Source organism: Podarcis vaucheri (genome assembly GCF_965113315.1).
Source record: "Podarcis vaucheri genome assembly, chromosome: 2".
Classification (NCBI taxonomy): domain Eukaryota; kingdom Metazoa; phylum Chordata; class Lepidosauria; order Squamata; family Lacertidae; genus Podarcis; species Podarcis vaucheri.
In genome coordinates, this window is record NC_138760.1 from 24,664,902 (window position 1) to 24,692,157 (window position 27,256).

Sequence of the window (27,256 nt, forward strand, 5' to 3'; positions counted from 1 at the left end):
GAATAAGGGAATTTTCCACACAAAAAAAGGGAAGGTTGACAGCTATGATCTCCACCCCCATCGTTCTGCTCAGACGCTGAGGTCCAGCGCTGAGGGCCTTCTGGCGGTTCCCGCACTGCGAGAATCCAAGTTACAGGCAGAGGGCCTTCTTGGTAGTGGCACCTGCCCTGTGGAACACCTTCCCAGCAGATGTCAAAGAGAACAATTACTACCAGACTTTTAGAAGGCATCTGAAGGCAGCCCTGTTTAGGGAAGCTTTTAATGTTTGATGCATTACTGTATTTTAATATTTTGTTGGAAGCCGCCCAGAGTGGCTGGGGAAGCCCAGCCAGATGGGCGAAGTTTAAAAAATAAATTATTATTATTATTGTTATTATTATTATGGATGCTGTAGTTAAAGATCCCTGCATCTCAAGGGGGGTTGGACTAGATGACCCTCGGGTTCCCTTCCAACTCCCCACAATTCTATGATTCGATGGCTGGCCCGCCGAGGCGCTTTAGGACGGCGGGATGGAACGTTCGCATCTCTGCGCAGCCAGCGGAGCTGCAAACCAGCTATTCGCGCATGCGCGGCTCTACTCGGGGCGCGCGGGCGCGCTGCCAGCTGCCCATACGTCATTCCGGAGGGGAGGGAGAAAAGAGCGCGCAGCGATTTGACCGCACAATACGTGACATTCCTCGCCCCGCCCACCTCCCCTCAATAGGCGGAGGAGGAGAAGGAGGAGGACACGCGCCCGCGCACTGCATTCTGGGAATCCGAGGGTTCGGCCGGAGGGCGGCCATTTTGTGTCTCGCTGAGGAGAAGAGTGCGCGGGAGGACCCGGAGGTCGAGCTTCTCGTTGTTTTAATAGTTGTTGTTTTTCCTTAGTTAGGCCGCCGCCGTCGTCATGGGACGGAAGAAGAAGAAGCAGTTGAAGCCTTGGTGCTGGTATCCTTTTTTCCTCTTGGCGGGCGGGTGGCCGGGAGGCTTCTCGGGCTTGGAGAGGAAGAGGTCGGGCGGCCTAGCCTGGCTTTTTCCCTTCCCTCAGGAGATGGAAGGGACCCCTGGCGCCTACTTCCACTGGGCTTCGAAGCCAGCCTCCTTTCCTGACTCCACCTGCCCCCGCTCCCAATATCCACCTGGGCCTAATTCAAATAGCTCTCGAAGCAACACAGAATTTCCATAGGGAACGGATTGGATTTGTTTTCTTCTCCTGCCTTCTCGCGCGCCTCTGGTTGCCAACGTTTCAGTCGGCCGCTGCAGCTCTGCCCCGTTAACGAAAACTTCCCTCAGCGTAGACATACCGGGTTGGCCACGTTCATCGGCCTGAAAAGCTTCAACTTGATTATTTCTGCCTTTAAAGACACAAAAGCAGGGCAGGTTGAGTGGTTGAGGTTTTATTTTTTGTGCTCCACGAGCCACCGGCTTCTCTCATATATTCCTCGGTGTTTTAGCAGACGACCCAAATTTTACCGGTTGATTCGGTTCTCATCAATTTCAGAGGCTATTTTCGAAGAAAGGGGTGTTCCACATAAGTGTTGGTCTGCTGCCTTACTCCTATCCTCCACATCGGCTTTTCATGTATTCATAATGGGGACAATCCATTCTCTTGGGCTTTGCCTTCTCCACACATTTCTCTCTCTCTCCCCCCCCCCCCAATTTAGGTGTTTGTGATATGTTTTGCTTTGAGTAGTCATTATGTTTTGACCACGCCGTGAATAATGTTTCTCCTGGAAAGATGTTTGAGGATGCATGAGATATAGGAGAAAATTTGGGGTTGTCTATGAGTCTTGTTTTTCTGAAACACATCTTGTTGAAGTGTAGGTTGCTAGGTAGAAAGGGGGAGATATATTTTAGGTAGATCTGCCAGTTTTGTGCCTTTTGCTCAATAAATAATGGTGGTGTCTTAGGAAGAAAAAGGATATATTGGGGGTATATAATAGTACTGTTGTTTTTAAATAAATTAGCCTTTTTGCTTGTATAAAGCCATTTGTGAAATTGTTTTGAAGTACCACATTAGGAATGAAAGGGAAGTGATTTATAGGAAATGTAGGTTACTTTAACTCTTGTAGAATATTAATCGACACTTATATCTGCTCAATATGATGTATGTGATTTCCCCATTTTTATTTTCACGACCCTGTAAGGTAGGTTAGGCCAGTGTTTCCCAAACGTTTTTGGGCAACGGCACACCTGTTTACCGGAAAAAAATCTCGCGGCACACCACCATTAAAGCCCCGCCCCGTGACGTCAGCGCGCAGCGTCACGCCGGGAGGGACGCACAAAAGTGAACGTTTTTTCCCTTCCCCTTGCCGGGGTGGGAGGAGGCAGCAGAGCGAGGGACTGAGGGACGGCGGCAGCTGAGGCGGCGGCGGCTGTTGTGGTGGTGGCGGCGATAGCGGGCGGAGGAGGAGCCGTCGCCGGGAGTTGCTGCTGCTGCTGTTGCTGCTGCTGCCCGGACATGCCGGCCTCCTCCTCCTCCGCTGCCTCGCGCTCCTCCCTTTTGCGCGCGCTGCCCCGCCGCTCGGCACCACCACCGCGGAGCCGCCCCCGGCTCGACGCGGATCCTCGCCGCCGCCGCCTCTCGCCGCCCGACTCGCCCGCCTCCCTCCCACGGCACACCAGCCGGTGTCTCACGGCACACTAGTGTGCCGCGGAACACCGGTTGGGAAACACTGGGTTAGGCTAAGAGATGGTGACTGGCCCAAAGGCACCCATGACTAAGTAAGGGCTTCTGACCCTCTAATCACTTCACCCCACTGCCTCTTTGAGACTAACCAAGCAGTCCCCGCAAGGGGCAGGGGGAGTCCTTGGTAGAAGAAGCATCCCTTCATAAGCTCTGCTGGCTTCTATTGACAAAGACTATGTAAACACCACACGTTAACCCCCACACACCAAAAATGAATAATGGGAATTGTAGTTTGTTAACTACAATTGCTAGAATTCTTTGGCAGGTAAATATGTTTTAAATGAATGATGTGTACACAGCCATAAACAAAGCAAGGGAACCAGAAGCTTTAGTTTGGAGCCCTTGTGTTGTATCTGGGCATCTTACAGTTCCAGGCCCTCCCCTGGTTCACTCCCTACTGCTTTTGGGACACCAGTGGTGAACAGATCTACTATTATTCTAGAGGTTCTCTGACAATGGTCCTCTCTCTCTGCTGAGAGGAAGATCTGCGATATCCTGTAGCCTAGGGACCACATGATTTCAGTCCCTTATTAAATAGTGATTATATTTTTATTTATACAGACTTTCCCATAAACACTTGTGTTCAACACTGCTCATGGTACAAAACCCACCCCCCATTTTAAATCATATCTAAAAACTGTTGAAGTATAACCAATATACTAATCTCAGTATGAGAGTTTGAACAGGAATGCATAATAAAATACAAGATCTGTTCAGTTAGAATAAGGTGTGTTTGGGGAAAATAAGGAAAGATTAGTGTGTGCATCCCTTGATCCGGAATAGCAAGTCAAATTAAACTTGATATTTGTCCTCTAAAACTATTCTATGGGCTCAAATTAACTGATTATATATAATGTATATTGTGACATTCTTGTGCCATAGCTCTACCTTCAGCACTCAAATCCCTTGTTATTAATTAGTATATTTCATACTTTTGTGAGTAGGGACTCTTTCTGGTCTCCAAGAAAGAGACTTGCAAAGACATAATTAGAGCTTGCAGCTTGGAAGGCTAACTGTAGCCCTATTTTGTGTTAGGACCAGTGTTAGAAACAGAGATATGAAAGCTAGGAGCTAAATGGCACCTTAGACCTAGGTTATAGGTGCAACAACAGAATGTCTACGTGTGCTTTTTTATAACAAGAATACAAAGTTGAAAATGAATGAACTGCAGCTAAAATTCATGTTCATTTTTCACATGGTCTAGTCCTTCCCCTGCCCACCCCCCTAATATTCTTAAGAGGGTCTCTTATCCAGTCTTCAGAGAGTAGCTGGAAGTGGGGAGGCAGAAAAAGGTCCTCCTTTCCTTCACCTCTGCAGTTTTAATCTGAAATCTTAGATGCAGTACTGCGCCCAGAGCTCAGAAACTACTCACACTAATGAAATTCCCTGTCGCAAAGTGCGCCTAGAACAATGGGAGTTTCGAACACTGGTTAGGAGGCAGTTGCCATCTGCAGCAAGAGTGGGCAGAAAGAATGATGTCTTGAGTGATTTGCAGTAGAGTGGCATGGGTTTCATTCCCAATTTCGCAGGAAGAACAAAACTGCTTCCCTGCCTGTTTAGGCTGCTGAAATGTAAACATTGATCAGAAATGGGTGTTTCAGTGCAAGAATTATGAGCTCTGTTCACTTCTAGTATTTAAAACAAATTTCTAGGTTCAGAATGTGATGAGAAGCACCCATTTTGAATTTTAACTGTATCTCTTTTGTATCTACCAGAGCCAGTTGCCACTGTCTCCCTGGTGAGGCATGATGCCAAGCATATAGAACCCCTCCCCTGATTTTGATGGTGCCTCAAAAGCTCTGCAAAACAAGACCTCTCCAGAAGAGAGATTTGATCAGTTCTCTTTGTTACATTAAGCTTTGTGGCAAATCGTTCAAATCACTTTGTAACATAATTGCTTCTTGTTGCAAATAAGAGAAGGGGTGTTTTTTTCTGTAACAGACATTTGCAAAAAGGCTCACTCTTCTGCCTGCCTAGAAGGCCAACAACATGACCTGAAATGTGGCAGAGCTAGGGTGGGGTGCACTTTATTTAATGATTGGCAGCTGAGCCATAGCAGAGATTGTGGGTCCCTGAGCTTAATCCTCAGATTCACTATGTTGTGATTTCCATATCATTAATGATTATTTATGTGAATCTGTATACCCAGGCATCCATTTTGCAGTCTTTGCTGTGCAACATCCCTTCCTCTTAAAGACATAATTTTATAACTTTACCATGTTGTATAGTAGGCATAGACAGATTTAATGCTTGCAGGATCTACTTTGGTATTTTGCTACAACCCCAAGATGCAGAATAGTTACAGGAGATGGGTGGAATCAGATGCAAAAAAGTGGTCCAAGAGACATAGACCCACAACATTTCATTAGCCCTATATTAAGATAAGCTACAAATTGCCGTCTCAGTTACTACAGATCACTGCAAATTCTGATAGCCAATTTGAAAGGAGAAAGAAAGATCATTTTTTTAGTGTTGAAACAAACTCTTAGATCACTGGATGATTTATAGTAGGTTCCATCAGTAGGTCCCAATGTGCCTCCTGCCCACCCTCATTGTTTATCCACTTACCAAAGAAATCAAAGTAATTAATACATTTTAAAGATCTGTAGCATTCCTTGAGAATAATTATTGTAACCTTTTTACTTCCATGCTTTCCTTAACAATGTGGCATAGGTATTGTAATAGGGATTTTGATGATGAGAAAATTCTTATTCAGCACCAAAAAGCAAAACATTTTAAATGCCATATATGTCATAAGAAACTGTATACTGGACCTGGCTTAGCTATACACTGTATGCAGGTAAGTGCTCAGGTTTATCCTTTTTTTCACATGGTGGTCTGCTGAAAAGCAATGTGCTGCTGTTTTGTAATCATCTTCCATAATTTATGAGTATTCTAGATTTCAGAACCAGCTGCATTAATAAAAGCTCTTCTTTGGTTGGTCACGGTAGGCCTTTGGGCCTGATTTGCCCAGGATAGTGGATACTATCATGACTTTATTATTTGGTAGTTGGTTGGAGTCTGGTCTAGTTCTAATTCTTTAAGAATTTAAAGCTACATTTGTAACTACTATTATAGTCCTTTGCATGCTTGTCTGGAAGTGAATACTAGCATAGGATTGCAAATCTGAGCATGCTTCATGTGGAGAGATTCCCATAGAACAGCCTTTTTGTTTATCCCCTCTGTTGAGAGGGAGAGAGAGTGTGTGTGTGTCTTTCTACCTGTGTGCAGAGTGTGTATGTGTGTTGACCACACCCACTGCCAGCATGTGACCCTTGGAGGATGGTCAGTATAAATGCAGCCCCAAAAATGTTAGTCCCTGTTTAGACCTAATTAGATCTAGCCCTGCTATTTGATTTAGACTAGTTTTGACTGCACTTGAGCTAACTAGAATATAGTAAACTGCCTCAGTTCAGATTATTTGTCTATTTTGACTGGCAGCATTTGAGAGACTTTTGCCATCCCTGCTACCTTTCCTTTTAACTAGAAGTGTCAGGAATTCAATCTGATACGTTCTGCATGCAAAACATATGTTTTACCACTGGACTGTGGTCCTTCAATCTAAGATGTTATAAGTGCTACAGAACCAAACTATCTAAATTTTTTAAAGCATCAACCACCATATTAGTAACTTACCATGGTTTGAGCTTATATTTGCCTACTTTTCATAGGTACATAAAGAAACAATAGATGCTGTTCCAAATGCTATACCTGGAAGAACTGACATTGAACTGGAAATCTATGGCATGGAAGGCATTCCAGAAAAAGACATGGATGAAAGAAGAAGGCTACTTGAACAAAAAACGCAAGGTAAATTGAAATACTTCAGTATGGAAAGGGCTCAGTATCTAATTATCATGTTCTGATGAATATCACCAGTGAGGGATAACTGTGAGATTACTGTGAGCAACAGAGAAGTAAATCTAGACATATAGGTATTATTTTATGGGTCTTATAAATTGTTGTGACACTAAGGTGCATAGTTGCACACTTGTCAACCTGCTTTTTTATGGATTGCAACTTAATGCTTGAAGATAAAATGTGGGACTCAGTATTGGGTCTGAAATGATATTGTTTGTTTTTGGAGCAAATCAATACACCTAATAATGGTTGTAAGCATAGGCTTGCCATACATCAGGAAAATTCCGGACACGTTGTGGTCTTTAGGTAAAAATGGCTTTGTGGAGATTTTCCCAAATCTTCAAAATGTGAGGGGAAATCCAGGTGTATGGCAATGTGATGGGGAAAGTAGCGGAAACAGCTCCAAAAGCTTAAAATCACCATTTGGGGGGGGGTTGTTCCCAAAAAAGCTGAACAATTTAAGAAAAGCTCAACAACATTGTGAGTGTCAGGAATTTACTTTTTGAACAGCCCTATTATAAGCACCTTATGTGTCCACCTTTTACAAAGTTGGTGGGATCGGTAACTCAATGCCAGTGGAATTCTGGTCCAACTGAAATATATTGTGCCCTGTGGTTTCTGGCTTCCAGGTGGACTCCTATTTGTTTAAAATTGCTTTCTTGTTGCAAAAAGAGAGGAAATAATTTTACTGTGTTGCTGTGTGATCTTATTCTGCATCAGCTATTATTAATACTATGATTCTTATAACCAATTAATAAAATGCCAAGAACCAGCAATATCACTAATCACATCATTCAGCACAATTATTGGTTATATATTCTGAAGCGAGAGCAGGGGAAGCTGCCTTGAAAGGCTTAACCCTAAAAGGTGACATATATGTTAAAAAAAGAAAGAAACATTATTTGTATATCAGTGGAAGCTAAACCAGGCTGTTTTATTCTCTTTGTAATGGCTGGTTATCAAGGTAATTCGTTGACATTTGTTTACTTTTTCAGACTAGCAGAAGATTCCGATACATCCAGTAATTGGCATTTTTAGTGCTGGTTGCTCCTTCACTTGCACTAAATACTCCCCAATTTAGGTTTTCTGACCCAAGTAGCAAATGATTAGATTGTGTAATGGATTCTAATTACAGTTTAAACAAATAAATGAATATTGTTTGTAATTGCTCTAAATGTTACTGAAAGAGTCGTTAGTTTAGGTTTAACCCTAGTCTCTACTGTTGAAAAGGAATATTTATGAGATAAAAAGTGTAAGGCAGCATTCCATTTTATTTGAAGCAAATTGCAGGTAGAGTGATCCGGGATGGAATGTGTTGAAGAGCAAATAATTTAACATCTGAATGTTAAAACTCTTTTAGCGGAAAGCCAGAAAAAGAAACAACAAGACGATTCTGATGAATATGATGATGATGAATCTTCGGCTTCAACCTCATTTCAGGCACAGCCTGTGCAACCCCAGCAGGGTTATATACCACCAATGGCACAGCCAGGTTTACCTCCTGTGCCAGGTGCACCAGGAATCCCTCCAGGTAGCTAGATGGAAATAGTGTGATGATTGTCTTAGAAGTTGCTTCAGTAATGGGAAAACTTTAGTTGGAAACATTTTGTGAGGTGCTATTTGAAATATAATGGGTACTTATAAACAATAATTAGGTGCTCCATACTGAATACAGTTTATGTTCTTCCAAATATTTGAGAGCTGCAAAACCAATCTTATTAGAGGGGGAAACTCTAAAATTGCCTTGAAAATATTTGATTGGAATTTTAGAAACGGCTCCAGTTCTGCTAGCTACCAGACAGCTTCACATCCCTGAAACTGTGGTTTCCATAATATGCAACCTGTGGTTTGGAATTTGGCTGCTCTTCCTTGAAAAGCTGTGCGTGGACATAAGCAAATGTGTAGAGAATTCTGGGGTATATTGACGGAGTTAGGAAAACAGATAGAAAACGTTGGTTATGCAACTTTATTTGTGACAGTGTAATGCCATCTTTTAACCAAGCCCTCTGGGCAGTTTGCAATACAATTTACAGGTCACAATTACATATTTCTCAAGTGGAAGCTACCAATCTCTAATGGTCTTTAACAATGGAAATGGTGGCTGCTTCTTTTTTAAACATGTGACACATGGTACTCTTTGTCTGAACTAGTAGTAGTCTTTTGTATTCATAAACATACTTTGCGCCATAATTTGGAGCAGCAGGTGTCTCAAATGGCAGAAGGGGGAAATCCCGTGGATAATATTAATGGATAATTTTCTATGTTGAACTTCTTTTATGTTAACGGAAAGGGTTCATGATCATTCAGAATATTTCTTTAGTGAACTAATCAGTATTCTTACAAATCCTGTATTCATCAAAAAAAAATTGTGTACAGTATCAATAATCAACACACATTCTCTGGCTTTCAGGTATACCACCATTAATGGCAGGTGTTCCACCAATGATGCCTGGAATGCCCCCAGTGATGCCTGGAATGCCACCTGGGTAAATAAAAACAGTGGATTAATAGTGTAGTCCATGCCTAGACATGCATGCTTCATTTTCAAATCTATCCTGAGTTTTTGGACTTTGAAGTTGCACACTAATTATACAATGCTCTTCTTAAAATCAAGTTTAACATTTCTGTCAGTGGGCAGGGATACTCCTTTTCTCTCTTTATACCCTTCATTATGCATTCATTCTCTTTCCACACACTCAGCACTCCCATTCATACTTACTCTGTCTCACACCATCTGCATACATGCCTAGGGCCCTGGTGTGCCAGACCCTTTCCCTTGCTGATCTTCATCTTCCTGGCAGAATCTCTTACCCAAACTGTCTTTTTCCTGCTTTGTTATTCTCTCCTGCTCCACCTCACCCTACACAGTTACTCCTTCCCCTCTCCACTCTTTTTCCTAGCTGATGTATCCATTGTCTGCCTTTACCACTCCCTCCAGAAGAGATAGAAACAACAGGAAGGTGTGCAGGCAAGCTCAGTTTCCAGTGTGGCAGCTAGTGTCTGACTGAAAGACACAATGCTTCTCTGGCTTATCTAGCAGCAGTTCTTTGCAGAACAAATGAAACCACAGTGGGGCTGAGAGATGAGGTGGACCAGAAGGCAGCATCATGGGTTTGATATAGCCTGGACCTGGTTTCCTGCCCCTGTTCTACATGTTACTGATTCAGATGGTTCCCAAAACAATGTTGCCAATTTTCTTGGGCCATTAAGAACAACTTGGCACATACTGGAGTGGCTGGATGTTTTCCCAGTATCATTAGTTCTCTCCAGTGGTTTTGAATATGGCTTTCCAGTGTGGTTTTGGCAAAGGGGTCTGTCTGCTTTTTCGTTTTTTTGAGTTGGAAATCTGATCTCCCACTCTGCTGCTGAGTTCTGCCTGCTTCCCACATCCATCTAAACAACTTTCCCAGGCATGGAGGGAGTGGTGAGTTCAGGCTACCGCGTCATTGTGCACTTGGCTTCTCCTTCTGGCCTTAAGACATAACAGTTGAATGGCATCCCAGCTGGTTCTCTGCATGCTTTGAGTTAAAGTTGAAAGGTATGGAATGATTCAGACACGTCTGCCATGGATAGCTAATGAAAGCTGGAACTTACATTTCTCAGTGGAATCCTTGGATGTCCTTAATAGCATTGTGTACCACAACCCTTCCCCTGTCTGGTGGTCCTCTGCAGATGTTCTGCACTACAGTTCCCTTTGGGGAAGGGCTATAGCTCAGTAGTAGAGCACATGTTTGCAAAAGGTTCCTGGTGCTTCCAAGTAGGGCTGGCCTGAAACTCTGAAGAGCAGCTGCCAGTCATTGTCAGCAACGCTGAGCTAGGTGGACCGGTGGAGTGACTTGGTATAAATCTGCTTCCTTTGTTTCCATCAGCCCCAGCCAGCTTGGCCAGTAATCAAAGGTGATGGGGAAATAAGAGTTCAAAACATATGGAGTGTGGCTTAACACCAAATCAGTTATTGTGTATGTTACTACTATGGAAATTCCAGTTTTGGTGTTTTATAGCTTCTGTTTTGGAAATACGATGTTTGGTGTCCTTTTAAAAAATTAATAAAAATTATTGAGAGAGAGAGAAATAAGGACCACACAAAATTGGGGAAGGATGCAACATTCTGATATGCATTCTTTATGGCCTTTACCATTTTCTTCATTCTTCATAGGATGATGCCAATGGGTGGCATGATGCCTCCAGGACCAGGAATCCCCCCTCTCATGCCTGGTATGCCACCAGGTAGGTCAGGAATGACGAATCCATACTGTGGTGAGAGTTACTTTATTTTGTTTTTGAACTGATCTGGAGTTGCTGTTACTTCTCTGCATAAAATGGTGCACTTTTTATAGGGTTTGAAAAAAATGGCACAGAAAAAAGTTCGCTCTATGTTATAATTCTCCTTTGGAACATTTTTTTAAAACCCTCAATCTGGACATCTAACATAACTGTATGGCATGGCAGGGGAACACTACAAAATGAAATTAGAGTTGATATAAAAAGTTCTTAGTGCAAATAATTTTGGGTGGCTCATACTTGGAAGTCTTTGCAGCTTTCACCTTGATTGTGACTGTTGGCATCACTTAATTTTATATCCACCTCTAAATCAATTTGTGAATAAAGATGCCATCTTGTTCTGGGGATGTGGTAAGAAAATAATTTCCTTTGATTATTTTTTAATTTTAATTTTTTCAAATATAACATAGGAAGGTTTACTTTGCAGGCACAGCTAAGCCTGGATTTTTCCTGCCCCACCCCTGACGTCCTATAAGATGTTAGATGTAGGGCAGGTGGTTATAGCTTGGCTGAAATGGCATCAAGGGACCAAAGGGGAGGCCTGAGAGGCCAAATTAGGCACATAGGCTGGCGATTCCCCACTTCTGTATTAATCACTGAAAGTAATTTAAAAGGGTGGTTGGCCATAGCCCCATGAGCATCATTATCTAGTGGTGGTGGGAGTCATTTGTTCTGCAAGGATGGGCAGGTGCCACTGCATTATGGTGGTATCTGAGGTTGCTGCAAGTGTGTGTCATTGTGGCATGGGACAGACTTTCTAAACTTCAGTGTAATATGTTGGTTGTTGGGTTTATCCCCACTGTCGGCAAAATCGTCTGAATTTTGCCTGGCTGGAAAGATGCCTACTGTACAAAGTTTGAGTCTTATTTATAGCTCACTTTTACCTCTTGCCATGTCCACCATTGGCATGTGGCTACTGAAACATTTCACATAAAGGACTGACTTGACAAAGCAACGTGAATGTGCCGACGCTCAGAGAGAATCTCACAGCCACTTTGCTGCTGCTCCCCCCCCCCATTCCTTCTGGCCACCTTTTTGCGCAAATTGGGATTTGTGGTTAGCCTTTGTCCTCGCCAACTACGATGCACAAGCCGGAAGAGTAAAGTAAGCACATTCATACACCAATTCTTGAAGTTGCATGATCAGAGCAGCAGCATTTGATCTGACCTCAGGCCTTAAGTACATATGCACACACAACATAAAGATCATTTGTAAAAACTATTGCTACCAAAAAGTTGGATTATGCTCCTAATACTAGTTTACTATCACAGTTTTCGTAATTGTGGTTAGTTATGCCTTCTGTTGAGTTCTAGCTCTTCTCTGTTATTTAATAGAATATTGTCCTACTATTAAGAAAGAATTTAATAGGGACATGTTTTGATACTAAAGTCTTCAGAAAATTACCATCAGGGTAATTTTATTACAGGTATGCCACCACCTGTCGGTCCTCGTCCCGGTATGCCTCCGATGACACAAGCACAGCCTGTGAATGCTCAAGGTGTACTTAACAGACCTCCCGCTCCTGTTGTTGCAGCACCAACCCCTCAGCCTCCCGTTACTAAACCACTTTTTCCCAGTGCAGGACAAGTAAGTGTGTTTTACATCCTGATAGGAGGATTTTTAGACTGTGTTTATCCTATCCTATGTAAGTTGTAATAGTCACGCTGCAGGAACACCAGCACTCAAATCACTGGGGTTGTTAGACAGATTGCTTGGTATTTGCTCCTATCTTATGCTGGAATTACTATACAAATGTAGTCTCAGAATGCAGGTTTTGCTATTTGCACCTGCTGTCTTTCATGCTAAGGTACCATTTTAATTTTTTTGCAGAAGAATAAGTATGTTTTGATCTTTGTTACCAGGTGCTCAGGGCCATGTTTCCATGAACAACTTTTATAGCCATTGGAACATCCTTAAAATTATAAATTCATATTATCATAAGGAGAAATCACAGTGAGTGAGCAGAAGCATGCTTCTGAAATGATTTTTTAAAAGATTATTCTGCCCTACAATGTTTATTTCATAGTCAGCTAAAATAAACTGTTAATCCTTCTCCTGAAAGATAAAGCAGGTATGCAGTATTGAAATAAAATGCATACATAGAGACATTAGAGAACCACTTGCTGTTTAACAGAGTGGAATGGTCTGTTTGAGAGATACATGCTCTCTCCTGTTTCATTGGATTCATTGTAAATGAATAAGTCTTGTATGACTTCCAAGCATATTGCAGAGTCCTTCATAATGCGTTGTTGCATTTTGAACTTCTGCAGGGAAGAGACTCATTTACAAAAGTCAATCCAAGATCCTTCCTATTGGTTATCTTTCACGCATATATTCGGAGACTGTTTACTGTTTCGTTTCTTTTATGCTACAGATGGGGACACCTGTCACAAGCTCAAGTACAACTGCATCCAATTCAGAACTGTCAGCACCTTCTAAAGCTCTGTTTCCTAGCACAGCACAAGTACGCAGGAAGTTGCAGTTTAAAAATGCTTTGCTGGTTAACCCTTTAGACTGTTATGTAAACATTAAAACATCTACCTAAACATCTTCAGATAATTGTGGATTCCTGATTATGTTTAGCTGTTAATCCCAATCTTAAATTGTTTGTATTTTTATTTTTTTTACAAATTGTGCATAATATTTCGGTAATAGAAATAAACAAAAGATTCTACATTGTGGTTCTAAAGGGTTAAGAAGAGCATGAAAGCAGTTGAGTGCGTTTTAGTTGGCAGTGGTTTACTTGGTGCATGGTTGTTTTTTTTCTAGTTTATGCTGTTATTTTTTATGCATCATGATAAAAGTAAGGAAATGTCCAAACAAAAAATGCATCATGTCTTAAATCCCAACCTATCTAGTCCTGAATTTGAAATTCAGTGGTGAGTGCAGAATTTGTGCTATTGCTTGTCAAAGCATTCTCTCATAAGTGAAACTAAGAGCCCCCGAAGTAAGAAAAACATGTAATAGCTTCAAAGTCATAGTAGGGTTCTATCTTACCCATTTGATGTGAATAGTTTGTAGGAAAGGAAAGTAGTTCAGCTCTATAAATTGCTATTTGAGGTGTCTCAGAACTTCATTTTGTTTTTATGCAGAGAATGCTTTTAATTCTCACCTGGTTGACCCACTAGCATTCTTAGAAGAAAAATCTTTCCATATATTCTAATTCTGTTTGAATGCTAACTTGCCTAATACTATTCTAAACCAGTAATTTCTAGATTGGCCTAATTACAAAAATAACATTTCTTAATAGATCTGAATTATATTGAACATACCGTATGAAAAGATGTAAAAGGGACAGCAACAAATAGTTACCCAATTTGTCTTGCTTTTGTTGTGGTTTTTGATCTGCCACATCTCAGTTTTGTAATGTGTTTGTGTGTTGGGAGACACTATTACTTTTTTCATCCCAGTTTGCTTTGTTATGTAATGGGGCTGAACTTTTACTTTATGCTAATCTAGCTGTGCAAACAGATTGTAATGCTACAGTGTTTAGAATGTTTGCATTTTAAATAGCATTGTCCTTATAGTTTAACTTTGTGTTTTTACAGGCTCAGTCAGCTGTTCCAGGGCCGGTTGGTACAGATTTCAAACCTTTGAATAATGCACCTGCAACTACCACCGAACCCCCAAAACCTACATTCCCTGCTTACACACAATCTACAGCTTCAACCACTAGTACAACAAACAGTACTGCAGCTAAGCCAGCTACTTCTATAACAAGTAAGCCTGCTACCCTTACGACAACCAGTGCAACCAGTAAGTTGATCCATCCAGATGAGGATATATCACTGGTAAGTTAAATAGGATTTCTCCTTGCTCCATAGTTGTGAGGAAATGATCAAACAGTTGTACCGTTTATGTAGCAGCTCTGCTTCCCACCTCTTCCCTCACCATTTAATGTGTCTAACATGAATTATAGCAAATTTAGAATTGCTTTCTTTTCTGTGGTATACTTCTCAGAGCCCAATACGGGTAGTGTTAAAACTCATGTCAGACTGCTTCATATTTATTGGTGTGCTTTATGAACTAGATTTTCAGACTACAGTATAATGGCACAATCCATAATAACTGAATAATCCCTAAATCCTGCTTTGAAAGTACTAGAAAAAGTTAATGTAGAAGTAGAAATTGATAATGTAACATTTTGTTATACCAGAATTTACATGCTATAATATGTATCTCCATAAGTTTGAAGATGAGATTTAATTGGTTGAGTAAGCCAATTTAAATAGTCTTCCTTGAGTGTTACCTAAGCTGTACTTGTGTCTCAAACTGACCTTTGATTTGATCTCATATTGTTGAAATTCTCCCTGTGTGCTTCCCTTCATAGGAAGAAAGAAGAGCACAGTTGCCTAAATATCAGCGTAACCTTCCTCGACCTGGGCAGGCATCCATGGGCAATCCACCAGTTGGACCAATGGGAGGTATGATGCCACCGCAGCCGGGAATGCCCCCCCAGCAACAAGGAATGAGACCTCCAATGCCACCCCATGGTAAAAACACACTAAAGCTTCTTGAAATCCTATACAATTTAAGTATTTAATTATTTCGCAGCGTCTATATGCTACTTGATTGTAATACGAGCTTGAAGCGATTTACAAAAATACGCAAGTTGATTGCAGCCTAAATGCTTTACTAGCAGTAGTATTGCTTAAAGGTGTTTGTAAATTTGTTTTTTTACCTTCACAGGTCAGTATGGTGCTCATCACCAGGGCATGCCAGGATACCTTCCTGGTGCAATGCCTCCATATGGTCAAGGGCCCCCAATGGTGCCTCCTTATCAAGGTGGACCTCCTCGACCGCCAATGGGAATGAGACCGCCTGTAATGTCGCAAGGTGGCCGCTACTGATGCTACTGCAAACGCTATAATAGGTTTGGAGATTAAACCTTTTCTCATCTTGTGCTGTTAATATAGCCAAGCTTCCATCAATTAAAACTTCGTTGTGACTTTTAGGGGAGGAAAAAAAATCTTTCCACATACAAGGAACTTTTTGGACATTCTTATTTTACATGGCAAAATTTGTTTAGAATAATAAAACAGGAACTTTCCCTGATGTTGCAATTTATACTGTATGGCTTCTTTTTCATGTTTCATCTAGGTTTTTAGAAGTGAAGTATAGTAAATATGGTTCGTTAAATTGTGAAGGCGCTGGAAATACATGAACGTACCATCTTAAAGGCAAGTTCTGTAACCTTACGTTGCTGTTCATAAAATCATGCCTTCACAGCACTTCAGGTGCTGTTGGACTTCATGTCCCCAACAATAGTTTGGTGAGGGCTTTTATTGTTACCATCTACTTGTACACTTAAGTCTGAACGTGTAACGATATTTAATGTATTTAGAGTTTCCTGTTGCAGGGTTTATAAAATTGACCTACTAAGTTCACGTGACTTCCTGTACTGTTAAACTTTATTGTAATAAAATGAAAGAAAAAAATTGTCTTTTTATTCATGACCAGCTGTGGACAACTGCCTGAAGGTTTGTACTGATGCATGCTATGGTAGTTTGTGGTATAATAAATACAGATTTCCTGATGCTACATTGATATATTCTGAATTATTTGAACTTCAAAGTCACTACTTTAGCTGTATGCTGTAGCTGACTCCTGAACAAGTAAATAGACCTGTACACTTATTAAGCAGTTGCAACAAAGTCTTGGGCTTAAGAAGACATGTTTTTCCCCCTGAATGGTGCACTTTCTTAAGACTTCTTCATAGCTCGCTGGTATATTGGTGTGCTCTTATGTTTCCTATGTGTAAATGTGCTTCTACTAAGAAAATGCTATTGTAGAGCACATTTTTTGGCCTTGCTTCGGTTCTTCCTCAGTTTAGAGACCTCAAGCTACTTAACCTAACATTTTTTTTTAAAAAAAAACATTTTTTATTAAAGATTTCTCTTTATAAAGCTTAGGTGCAAGCATTGGCTTCTGTAATAAAGGTGACCAGCCGAGAGGGATTCACCATAAAACATAGGTTGCAAAATATCAGATTAATCTTAATCAATTGATCAATTAATATCTATCTGGGCATAGCAAAAAGCAGTCTGGTTAAAAACTACAGCTGAAGCTGCCCTGTGCGATTCAAACATTGTCCTCATTTTGCCTCATGACTGTGTGTCAAGAAAACAGCTGTGGCGAGGTTTCAGCTGTGTCTTTAACTGGACTCTGTCCCATTTATAAAACCTAGCAGGAAAGGGGGTAAAATTATCTCCTTGGATGACTGAGCAGTTGTTGCTCTCAAGGGGCATGATGTGTTTGGGAGGTTTTGCCTCAGCATTTTGAGCCTTGTTTCTTTATATGCAGTACAAACCAGATCTCCTTTTTATTGCTTTCTGTTGTTAGCAAGATAAGTATTTCCATGGGAGCTGGGAATAGCAAAACTCCTGTTCCTACTTCCATCGGTTGATTTATAAAGACAAATTCTGTTTGCACTCCGCCCCTAGCTAATAGTAATATTGCATGTTAACAGCACCAATTTGTAAAGTAAAAACTATTTCCGATTTGCGTACAGTCCTTTGCTTGGTCTCAAAAAACTTTATTGTTCATGCTTGAAGTTCCTTTGCTGCTATCTGTACATCCTCTTTTTATATTTTCGTAACTTTCAAAAATGTCCTGCCTTCCATTAGAAACTTTGGCTTTGTGATCTTCACTCATTGTTTTAAGTTGTTTTAAATTTTCATTTTGAGAAATTTATTTTGCTGGAGTACTGTGTATTAAATGTCTGAGCAGTGTTACTGACACTTTGAATATGCTTTCTGTTGACTGGCTACCCATTTCCCCAAAAGGTACTTCAGAATATGCAGCCATGTTCACTGTTTTCTAATTACTTCACCCCTTTAGCTGTTCATTTATTTCCTTTTGCACTATTATGATGGCAATTGTGCAATTATACATACCTATTGACCATTATCTGAAGAGGTTGTGCTTGTTTTTCTCATTCATGAAAACACATATCTGAAGTTTTCTTTGACATTACTGTCTCTATAGATCCCAGTACTAAAGAGGCAAACCATTTTGGCAATGGTCTTGCTTAAGCATGTGTTGGTACCTTTTCCTCAGTCTATGGCAAAATTAAACACAATGATTCTTGTAACATGCTTCATTCCTAATGAGCCCATTAGAAAGCCTTTTGTAGCCGATACTGGCCATTTTACATATAAAAGAACTAGTGTACAGTTTGTACTAGTTGTATCCAGAGGCTCCTGCTGGACAGAGGGGTAGGCAAATTTCCTCTTCAGCCCCTGCACCACTTTCCACATGGCTTCAGAGCTCATCAGCAGCTTTGCAAGAGGAAAGAGAAATTGGTACAGATCTCCTCCCCCTTCGTCCAGCAGGAATATGGGAACTCTGGATCCAGTAGATAGAATTTGATCAGAAATTTACTAATTTCTACTGTAGCCTTGTATTGCCCCTTTATATTACCTGGAGTGGCACAGTTTCCCCATCCCTGCTATAGAGATTCACCTGTGCTGTATGCTTGGGTTAGAGATAACTAATTCCGACCCCCTCGCTGGAGACAGGCATTCTGAAGCCCGTAGGCCCCTCCATCTTCTAGATAGAGGCTTTGAAATCTATTTGCTCTCGGTGGAAGAGTGCCAATCAGTTTCCGTCCTGCTTCCACTGAGAGAGGGTGCTCTTGCATCTGTTGGAGGTGCAAGGGAACAGCTTCTTATTATTTTCAGCATATATTCAAGGCCTTTATGTTGAACTTTCTGAAAATTCTGAATACAAGCTTGTTTTTAGAATAAAAAGTTCCGTAGGTGTTGCTAATCCATAGGCTGGGGTCATTCATGCATGTAAGCAAACCATGGTCAGTTATGAGAATGAATCTCAAGTCTCTTGTGATTTCCTCCATTCCTTCTCTTTTGTGCCCACAAGGAAGGAACAAAAAACTTAGTTCCTTGTGATATCTGAACATGGGGAACTGTTACTTGTTTGCAGTATTTGTAATAAGAAGTGATGATCCAACCATGGTTTTGAGTTAATTGAAGAATTGTAGAAGCTTTTTATCTCCTTGAGAGTCGCAAAAGCAGTAGGGTGCACAAAAGCCCATGGCTCACTCTCCAAATTGGAGACCATGGTTTCCTGCTACATCTAAACTTGGCCATTATGGAAAGGAATTTTGATACTTTAACAAATTCGTACCTCTGACATTAAAAAAATGATTAATACAGTTGTCTTAATAATTGTACTGGTCTAACTACTATGCAAGAGTGATGTAAAGTTTCTGAACAGATTCTTTTTTTACATTTTTCACTTTTACTGCATTAGTTCAGAATATTTTATCACTTGTAGGGGAAACACCCACTTTCTACTGAGTGTCATATAGCACTGGTCAAGCTGGAAGGTGAGCACTCTAGTTGGGGGTTTTTTTTCCTATACATTAATTCTGGTTTACAGATTCCATATCTGATTTGTGTGGAGCTTAAAAGTTGAGACCAAATCTGTGCTTGATCATTGGAATTTTGTTAATTTTGATTGCATGTATTTTTAACTTAATTGGGTTGTGTTTTTCTAAAATTTAAATTTTTCTTCTTCCTATAGCCCTGCCATAGGACAGGCTGAGGCAGAGTCTCAGTGTTGCCCTGTTCAGTCTGAGGCAAGTGGGATTTATTTTATTCATTCTAGGGGCTTTCACAGCTTTATAGCTGTTGGATATTCATGTCCCCAAACTTGCAGCAAGTTTGGTGAAGGCTCCTATCTTTAAATTAATTTAGGATTTTTATAATCTTTTGATGGGCTCTATATTAATATTGATACTCTGACTTTAGTGCTTAAATTTATTGTTGTTAGCAGTCAGAAATCTTAAAATGAGTCAAAACATTTCCTGTTCAATTGTTAATCCCTCCATCACCTTACCCTCTGAAACTTGGTGTAGCAATGCCATCTTTTAAAAGCAAGATGACTGCCTTTGAAATGGTGCTGTGAATTTTAAAAGTCCAGGAGTTTTGTTGGCTGTGTTTAGTATTGTTAAGAAAATGCCTGTGTTGAAATCAGTTTTTCTCCACTGATACACACCTCTGCTGTTGGGGGTCAGTGACATCAACTTAACAGAAATTTACCTGAAACAATTACCTTATCATTAAATATGTTATCTGTCATAAGTTAATATTAATGTAGAGCCCACAGAGTGGAGAAAAATGCAGTTGTGAGTTTCATAAGATGAACAAGTGAGATAAATGTTTAGTAGGAAACATGATTCTTTCAACAGCCTGACTTTAAAGGTAAACAACTTGCCATATTTATGTGCACTGGAACATAAATGAGCATAGACATTTAGGTATTCCTAGTGTAAGCAATTTTCCATATATTATGCACAGAACATAAAACAAACGTTTAGGGGTTTTGGTGCCATTTGAATCCTTCCTAGAAAATGTATTGCTAGACTCATGTGAAAACACCTGCATTACTTTAAAAGAAAGATTTAACATTCTGAGGAAAGCTGCTGATAAAAGATTTTCAAGAATACTTGAGAATTTACTTCTACCCGCAACTCTTGCAACAAATCTAGTTTTCGTTTGAGAGAGTTTGAAGCTTTCACAAGGCACCTAGATTTTCTGGGTGGTCCCTTCAGTTTGCACTTGCAGAGCCTCAAACTGCTTCTTAAACTCTTACTTAGTTTTTTAAGAGTTTGGGAATTTGGTGTGAGAAGCTGTTTTCCCTTAATTCAAGGCATGGCCCTCCATAAGTTGTTGGGCTCCAAATCTTATCAGCACCCAGCCACTATTGTCAGTGATCAAGGCTTGCATGAGTTTTAATACAGCGTCATTTGGAAGGTTAAAAGTTCTCCATCCCTGTCTTACACAGTCCTCTCACCCAATCCTCAAAGTGCTTTTCCAAATTCAAGTGTCGATTTGTTTTCTGTGGCATCTATTAGCTCTGGCTGTAACTCATGTTTTCGTGGTTGCAGTTTTAAAACACTTACTTAGAATTACCTTTGTCGTAATAGCTAAGCAATACAATCAGCTGCCTGTCACTTCTCTCACATGCATGCAGAACCCTCTGCAAGCTTCTCATTTTCTCGAGAAATTGTAATCCAGAGTAAAGTTCACTATGACTACCTCACATCTGAACGTAAACTGCATTCAAATCCTCAATTCAGTGTATTGTCATTGTGTGTGACGTGACTCTTGACAATTAATGGTGAAGATGGACTCCGCACTGAAGATGGAAAATAGCAATCAGCGTTTCTTCTACAATGTCCTCTGCTCTTGAGATCTGCTTTTTTCAATGTTTCCCCACCCCCCTTGGTCAATAGCCATTTTATTGAAACATGCTTTGTTTGGAGGGACTTGAAATAGAAGGGTTGTATTCATGGCTTCTGTTATCTTTTTGAGTATCCACGGAAAAATAGCTTGGGTGTTAGGATGCCTTTACTGTGTCACCCTGTAATAAAATAGATTAAATAAATGAGTGCCTTGATCCAGTTGCATGATTTTAGACAGGAATCACTTGATAAGAGAGAACATGTTTAGCTTTGAATATTCCCTTCATCCAATCTGAGCCTTATTTTTTTTACACCTCTGCAGCTGTCCTACAATCACATTTTCTAGCATATACCTAATGTAACTTTATGGTTTATGAAGAACTGAGAGATACTAGGATTTTGAACAAATGTATGTGCCTATTTCTTTATAATTACAGAGCAACATAAAAGTCGGTATGAATATACTGCAAAGGAGATCCAAAGAGGTTTTATTGCTTTCCTTTGCTACAACTTTCTAAATTTTGGCTTTAGTTCAGAAATTCCTCTACCTGCAGTACACCTATTTTCAGGACTTCAATAGTAGTCTCAGGTGGTTCTTGGGGCATTGTGCTTCATTCATTCTGATCTCTTGACGTGAGACGCACGACCAAGTTGAACTTCAAAAAAATAAATTTAGAATTAAGATTTAAATTACAATTCTGAATTGCAGTTCGCTCAGATGTTAATTTTTTCCTGCCATCACAGAACTTCAATATGCTACCCAAACTCTCGCATTGAAAAAAGAAGTTTTGGGATTTTGTACATTAGCAATTCAAAGGAAAACTGCCGTCATTGCTTACATAGTATTCGGTTCCCGCCCCCAGTTGCCCTTTAAGAGCTCTTGTGCAAAATTGTCAAATTGATTTTTCAGTAAAGAAGTTGATAGGCAGCAGTTTGAGAGTTCTCTGAGGCCCCTGCGGAGTGGAAATACTTTAGATAAGTTTGTGTACATCCATATGCCATGCAGAGTCATGTCTTAATTCGAAAGTGGGAAGAAAACAGGTTCCAGCTGTGTCTGGCTACCGTTTTCCTCTGGTCTGGGGTGCTGCTATTTGAAGTACTCCGACTTGAATGAAGTGTATTCAAGTAGATACAAGTAGTTAAATCAAAACTATAGATCATTTTGTGTCATAGGCATACACTTGAGTTAATTATACTTACAGTTTGGCAACTGCAAGGTGGCATTAATTCTGGCCACTCTTGCTATATTACTATTATTTCAGTTTTAACTGAGGCAGCACTACTCACTTTAAAATTATATGCATCTGAATCCTTTGATGGATGTTTATTGTTAAATGAAACCACACAATCACTTCACATCTTTTGTATAATAAAACATTTAATATATAATTCAGTCCATATTGCTTGTTGACCACTGTGACTCGTAAATTTGTTTATAAAATATTTGATCACAGAATAATGACAGTTTAAGGAATCTTGTTGGGTAATGCAATAGCTCAGTCAGTAGAGCATGAGACTCCTAACTGCAGGGGTGTGGCTTGGAGCCCCAAGTTAGGCAAATGATCCCTGTATTGCATGGGTTGGACTAGGTGACCCTCGTCCTTTCCAACTTTACAATCCTATGAACACATGGTTACATTGTCAGTGCCAGCTATTAAATGTGAAGTAACCTGCTAGAACAGAGAGCATTGCAAAAGCATTGCAAGTGCTTTTTTTTAGGTTTCAAGCTGCTTTTAGGTTTTTGAGAGATCATACATTTTGGGCATTTCCTATTCTGAACTTTTGTAGTCTGTTTTGGTCAACCTAACCATTTGTTGTCCTGGGAAGCATACTTAAGAGAGCCATGCTGAAATGGGGGGTGGGGGACGGGACGGGATGACGACACTCAACATAGAATCTCACTTCCATTCTTTTTGGCCTACTGAGTCTGCGCTGCCAACTTAATAGATTGGAATGTCTCACTGCATACCTTGTTCAGATAACGTATTTGCAGTGGAGCATTCTTGCCAGTGTCTGGCACGACTAAATAAGTTGTTCCCTTCCTTAATTATGTTCCCTTAATTAAAAATAAATGTGAAGGCACAAAAATGCCTTCACTAAAATGGCAGTTTTGAATCACTGATGTGTGCCTGGCAAGCACTGTTTTCAAAATGTCACACCTCTACTTCACACAACAGTTGCTAAAAGTTAGGAGTTGAAGTTCAGTATAAATTTTACTCTTGTGCTTAATTTTAAGAATAGTCAACTCAGCTAACATAAAATATTTTATAATCCTTTAGAAATTCAGTCAGCATTTGAAGGTTCAGTTATATTTTGCTTTCTCGGACTGTTAGTAGTAATACAAGTACAGGGCTTTCCAGTTCATTTTCACTGATACACTTGAAAGAACGCTACATTTTTTTTGGCAACTTGCACTGTAACCCTTTAACATTTGAATTGGTTCAATAAGTATATTTCAGAGTTCAGTTTGACGGACTACTTAGGAGTTAACAGTTGCTATAAAAAAGTGCAAGAATTTTGGTTTGTGTTTCGAAATTTAAAACTAAATTATGAATTAAGCTTTTTGGTTTAATATAATTTGTGTTTTTGTTGACTAGCAGCAGAATTTCAGCATTTGCTACTTACTGGTAGAGAAGAAAAAAATCCCACAGCACTGCCAGTACAGGTTAGTTTAATCTGTAAGTACCTGATGTTTGTTTGAAATCCTGTACTACCAATGCCATCTTAGTACATGAGGATGGAGCCATAAGTTATCTGGAGAGGGTTGCATCTTACTACAGCTAAAATGAATAAATATTCACAGGCTCCGATTAAGAAAGGGAAGGGGAATTACAGTAAATAACCAATTTGGGTTTAGTGTATCATGTGGTGGCATTCCAGTCAGGGATCCAGTAATGCCCTTTTTTTCTAAGTGGGAAATCATTTGACTAAGGTTGATTGGAAAATAACCTCAATCACATCTGGGGTGAATGGGTGTTTATGCTATTAACAAAACAAGTAATTAAATATTCTGATTCTTTCTTCTTAGCAGTCCTTACAAACACCCATCAGCACAACTTTGTTAACTGATGAGCACATCTTTTGTGATGGGCATTATTGATACGAAATGCTGTGTCCTCTGAAACCCTTGAATCTCAACACTTTAAAGCCTAGATAATTTTCTTAGGTAGTCCCTTCTCTCTTCAGTGGGTTCTGAATATTCAGTGTTCTTTGGTTATTTCTTAAAGTCGACTATGCATTTCTGTAGTGCTGCTGTTTTGCTTAAACTGGTGGTTTGTGCAAAAATGTAGTTGCATCTTAATTAGAACTGCATGTTTCTGTATCTTTAATTTTCTGCTGCCATGTTTACTAGCCAACTTAATTTGGTAACATGCTTTTAAAAACCTGCTCTCAAAGTGGCAAACTAAAGCTGTTGGCAGTCATTCAAGTAAATAAAGTTGAGAAGTGGTCACAGCCCTTACACAGAAATATCAGCTTCTCCCACCAACTCTAGGTAAATCTGTTGCTTTATTGATTGCTTCATCAATATGAGACTGCTGCTGCCTCTGTGCCATTGCAGTCTCTCTCTTAATGCCACCTTATATTCATGTTCAGCAATCCTGAAACTTCTTTTTAGAATTGCCAAAATCTCATTGGAGCAGCTTTAGAATGCTTCTTAAGACCTTGTTTTGAGCTGGGCTTGTTGGCTTAGAGTTAAGCTAGCACAGGGTTACTGGTCTCCTACATTTTAGTTTGATCGGGAAAAAATTGGTTCATTCTGTGGTATTGGGTGTGTTACGGCATAAAAAGCCTTTGGATTGGGGAGTAGGCTACAACTAAAAATAATATTTTGTGATCAGCATGAGAAAACAAAGCTATGTATCATGCCTACCAACTTGTGGATAATGAAAATGCTTCTTAAAACTACAACAGATGTGGAAATTTAAATCTAGCTGCATTTCATAGTAAAGGTTGAAGAACCCAGAAGAACAAGTAGTCGCTGTAACCATTCAATATATGAATCAAGAGTGTTGTTTAGAATGTCTTGGTCCCTTGTTTTTCTAGTATTTCTCAGTCCCATTTCTCTAGTGGTCAATATATAGTATTTTATAAGGATGAAAATCTTAAATCTGCCAGCTCTGTACAGTTCAGGTTATTTTGGGGCAGTGGGCAGAAGAAACAAAACTGAAACCCAACCGCTACTGTTGGCATTCAGTAGTTCAGCCACAAGAATTGAGTTGACCTAGGCATCATGTTAAAAATTTTGAGTTGCCAAAAATTAATTCACCTGCAAGAGAAACTATGACCATTCAGAACCTGCCATTCATTTAGGAGACTCTTTTTTTAGAACACATCCTGTCTTACTTACTGTGCTTGTATTGAAAATAAGGGTATCTTGTAAACATAATTAAAATTTTGATAGTTTCTGTGTCTTAACTTTCCTTCTGTGCCCTTTACTTTCCTTTATACTAGGGAAAGTTAATACTTAAAACTACTTTGTTGATTACTAAGATAACCTGGTAATGCAGTTGTCACTGAAATCCCAAACTACATAGACACCTAATCATATGATTATCCCCAAGTGATTTGTACAGGGCTCAGCTATGCCAGGGAAACACCTAATTCTTAAGGTGTGTGGTAGGATATGCTGCTTCACACAAGCACAACACTACACAAGGAGTGGCAAATGCAGTTTAGAACCCTAGCACAATGAGTATCACCAGGATCATATTTATTTCTCCTCTGACTTGTGGATGTAGCTTCTATTTCAAGCAATGCCTTAATGCTGACTAGATCATTGCTACTTGGTATAAACTGGTTAACCAAATCTAAATGGCTTTGATCATGCACAGCAAGCTTGAATTTTCTGGAGGGACACACTAAACACTTGGGCCTGTTGATATATTGGATTGCATTTATATTTGTAAACAGCTCTACATAGTATGAAGCAGCTGGCTTTTGTCCTGCTTATTGCTGTGCAGCTGGAGTGACCTAAGTGGAGTATGTTTTCAGTTCCAAATACTGTAACAGATCCTGTGATCTTACTCTGATCATATGAAAACAACTTGTATAGTCCTGCAGACACCAGGAGAACCAGAAAGTGAGGGAACGTATTTCTGATCTGGCAACTTGGTAAGTATCTAGCCTCTTCAATGTTTTTTGTTGGTGATAAAAAACAATCTGTATTTCATTCATGTAGCATTTCCCTGATGAATGGCATAAAGATGGGGACAGACAACTTGCTTATATGCTTTTGATTAAAATTATACAAATAGCATAATCGGATGTACGCTTAAGTAAAGCTGTGTATCTTTCATTCATTAAACTTTGAACCAGAGTTAATTACTGTGCCTGTCTGTTCTTTGGTCCTGAAATATTTGCACAAAATTGCCCCACATGGAATTGTATTTCATTGCGGGGGGCGGGGGTTGTCTTCATTTGAAAAGTTATGTAGTTGTAGAATTGCACTTACATTTTATTTATTGAAAAATTACACCCGCCTTTCAATCAGATGATTCCCAAGTTGGGTTTACAAGCAACAGGCAGTGATGCTAAATCCCTAACACGCACATGTGTGTATGCTAGGGTTGCCATATTTTCAAAAAGTAAAAACCAGGAAACCCCCCAAACCCCTTTCGGAAATTCCCCCCGGACATCAATTCCGCCTTTGAAATTCTGGTAATGGCCAAGAAAATCCGGATGTATGGCAGATACCAGCAGTCTTAGTCCTCTTGACTGGTGGAAGAGGCTGGGACATGTTTCTCTTCTGCTTTGCAGCCCTAGGGCAACTGGAAAGTTGGCTGATTGCATGTGAAAATTATATAAAGCTATTTAGGATGCAATCCCGTGCACACTTAATGGGATGTAAATGCAATTTAGCTCAGTGGAATTGACTTCCAAATAAACTTGCACTGAATTCAACTGTATTGAGTGAGATCAGGCAAGACACTGGCTGAGAAGAACTCTAACGTTGCTTTTATCTGCACAATTGCACATGGTTATAAAGGCGGAAATGCATGTTCTCACGCAATGCAGTTGTGGGGGGAGAGCACAATTACAAAAGGGCTGGCCGCAATTGTGAAAACACTCCTTAAGAGAGAAATAAGGAGCTTGGCTTCCAGATATCATCCCATAAACCCAACAATAGCAGTTCCTGGAATTTAATGGGAACAGTGCATCTCCTTTGTACAAAGGCAACATAAAAAGCGGCTGGTGTATTGTGTCACAGTTGAAACTGGAAATCAATATCTGAGAGGTG

At 40.1% G+C, this 27,256-nt stretch overlaps 1 protein-coding gene across 13 annotated transcripts; it reads left to right on the top strand.

Annotated features, from left to right (window-relative positions):
* The first annotated feature begins 744 nt into the window (after window positions 1-744).
* Window positions 745-26,340, top strand: ZNF207 (zinc finger protein 207). Of its 13 annotated transcripts, none has more exons than XR_014216750.1 (14): window positions 746-928; window positions 5,343-5,469; window positions 6,341-6,479; window positions 7,891-8,061; window positions 8,941-9,016; window positions 10,687-10,787; window positions 12,238-12,398; window positions 13,186-13,275; window positions 14,360-14,602; window positions 15,142-15,304; window positions 15,501-15,991; window positions 19,356-19,410; window positions 23,616-23,683; window positions 26,072-26,340. XR_014216750.1 is itself a non-coding variant. In XM_082212610.1 (12 exons), exons 1-11 carry the CDS (start codon window positions 888-890, stop codon window positions 15,659-15,661), a joined length of 1,473 nt encoding a protein of 490 aa, XP_082068736.1. In that variant the 5' UTR covers window positions 745-887; the 3' UTR covers window positions 15,662-15,684; window positions 15,912-16,352. The 13 variants fall into 13 exon arrangements, 5 of the variants coding, with proteins under 5 accessions (XP_082068736.1, XP_082068733.1, XP_082068735.1 ...); XR_014216752.1 differs by having other exon boundaries at window positions 23,619-23,683; XR_014216745.1 differs by having other exon boundaries at window positions 745-928; window positions 15,501-15,684; window positions 15,912-15,991; window positions 19,356-26,340.
* The last annotated feature ends 916 nt before the right edge of the window (window positions 26,341-27,256 follow it).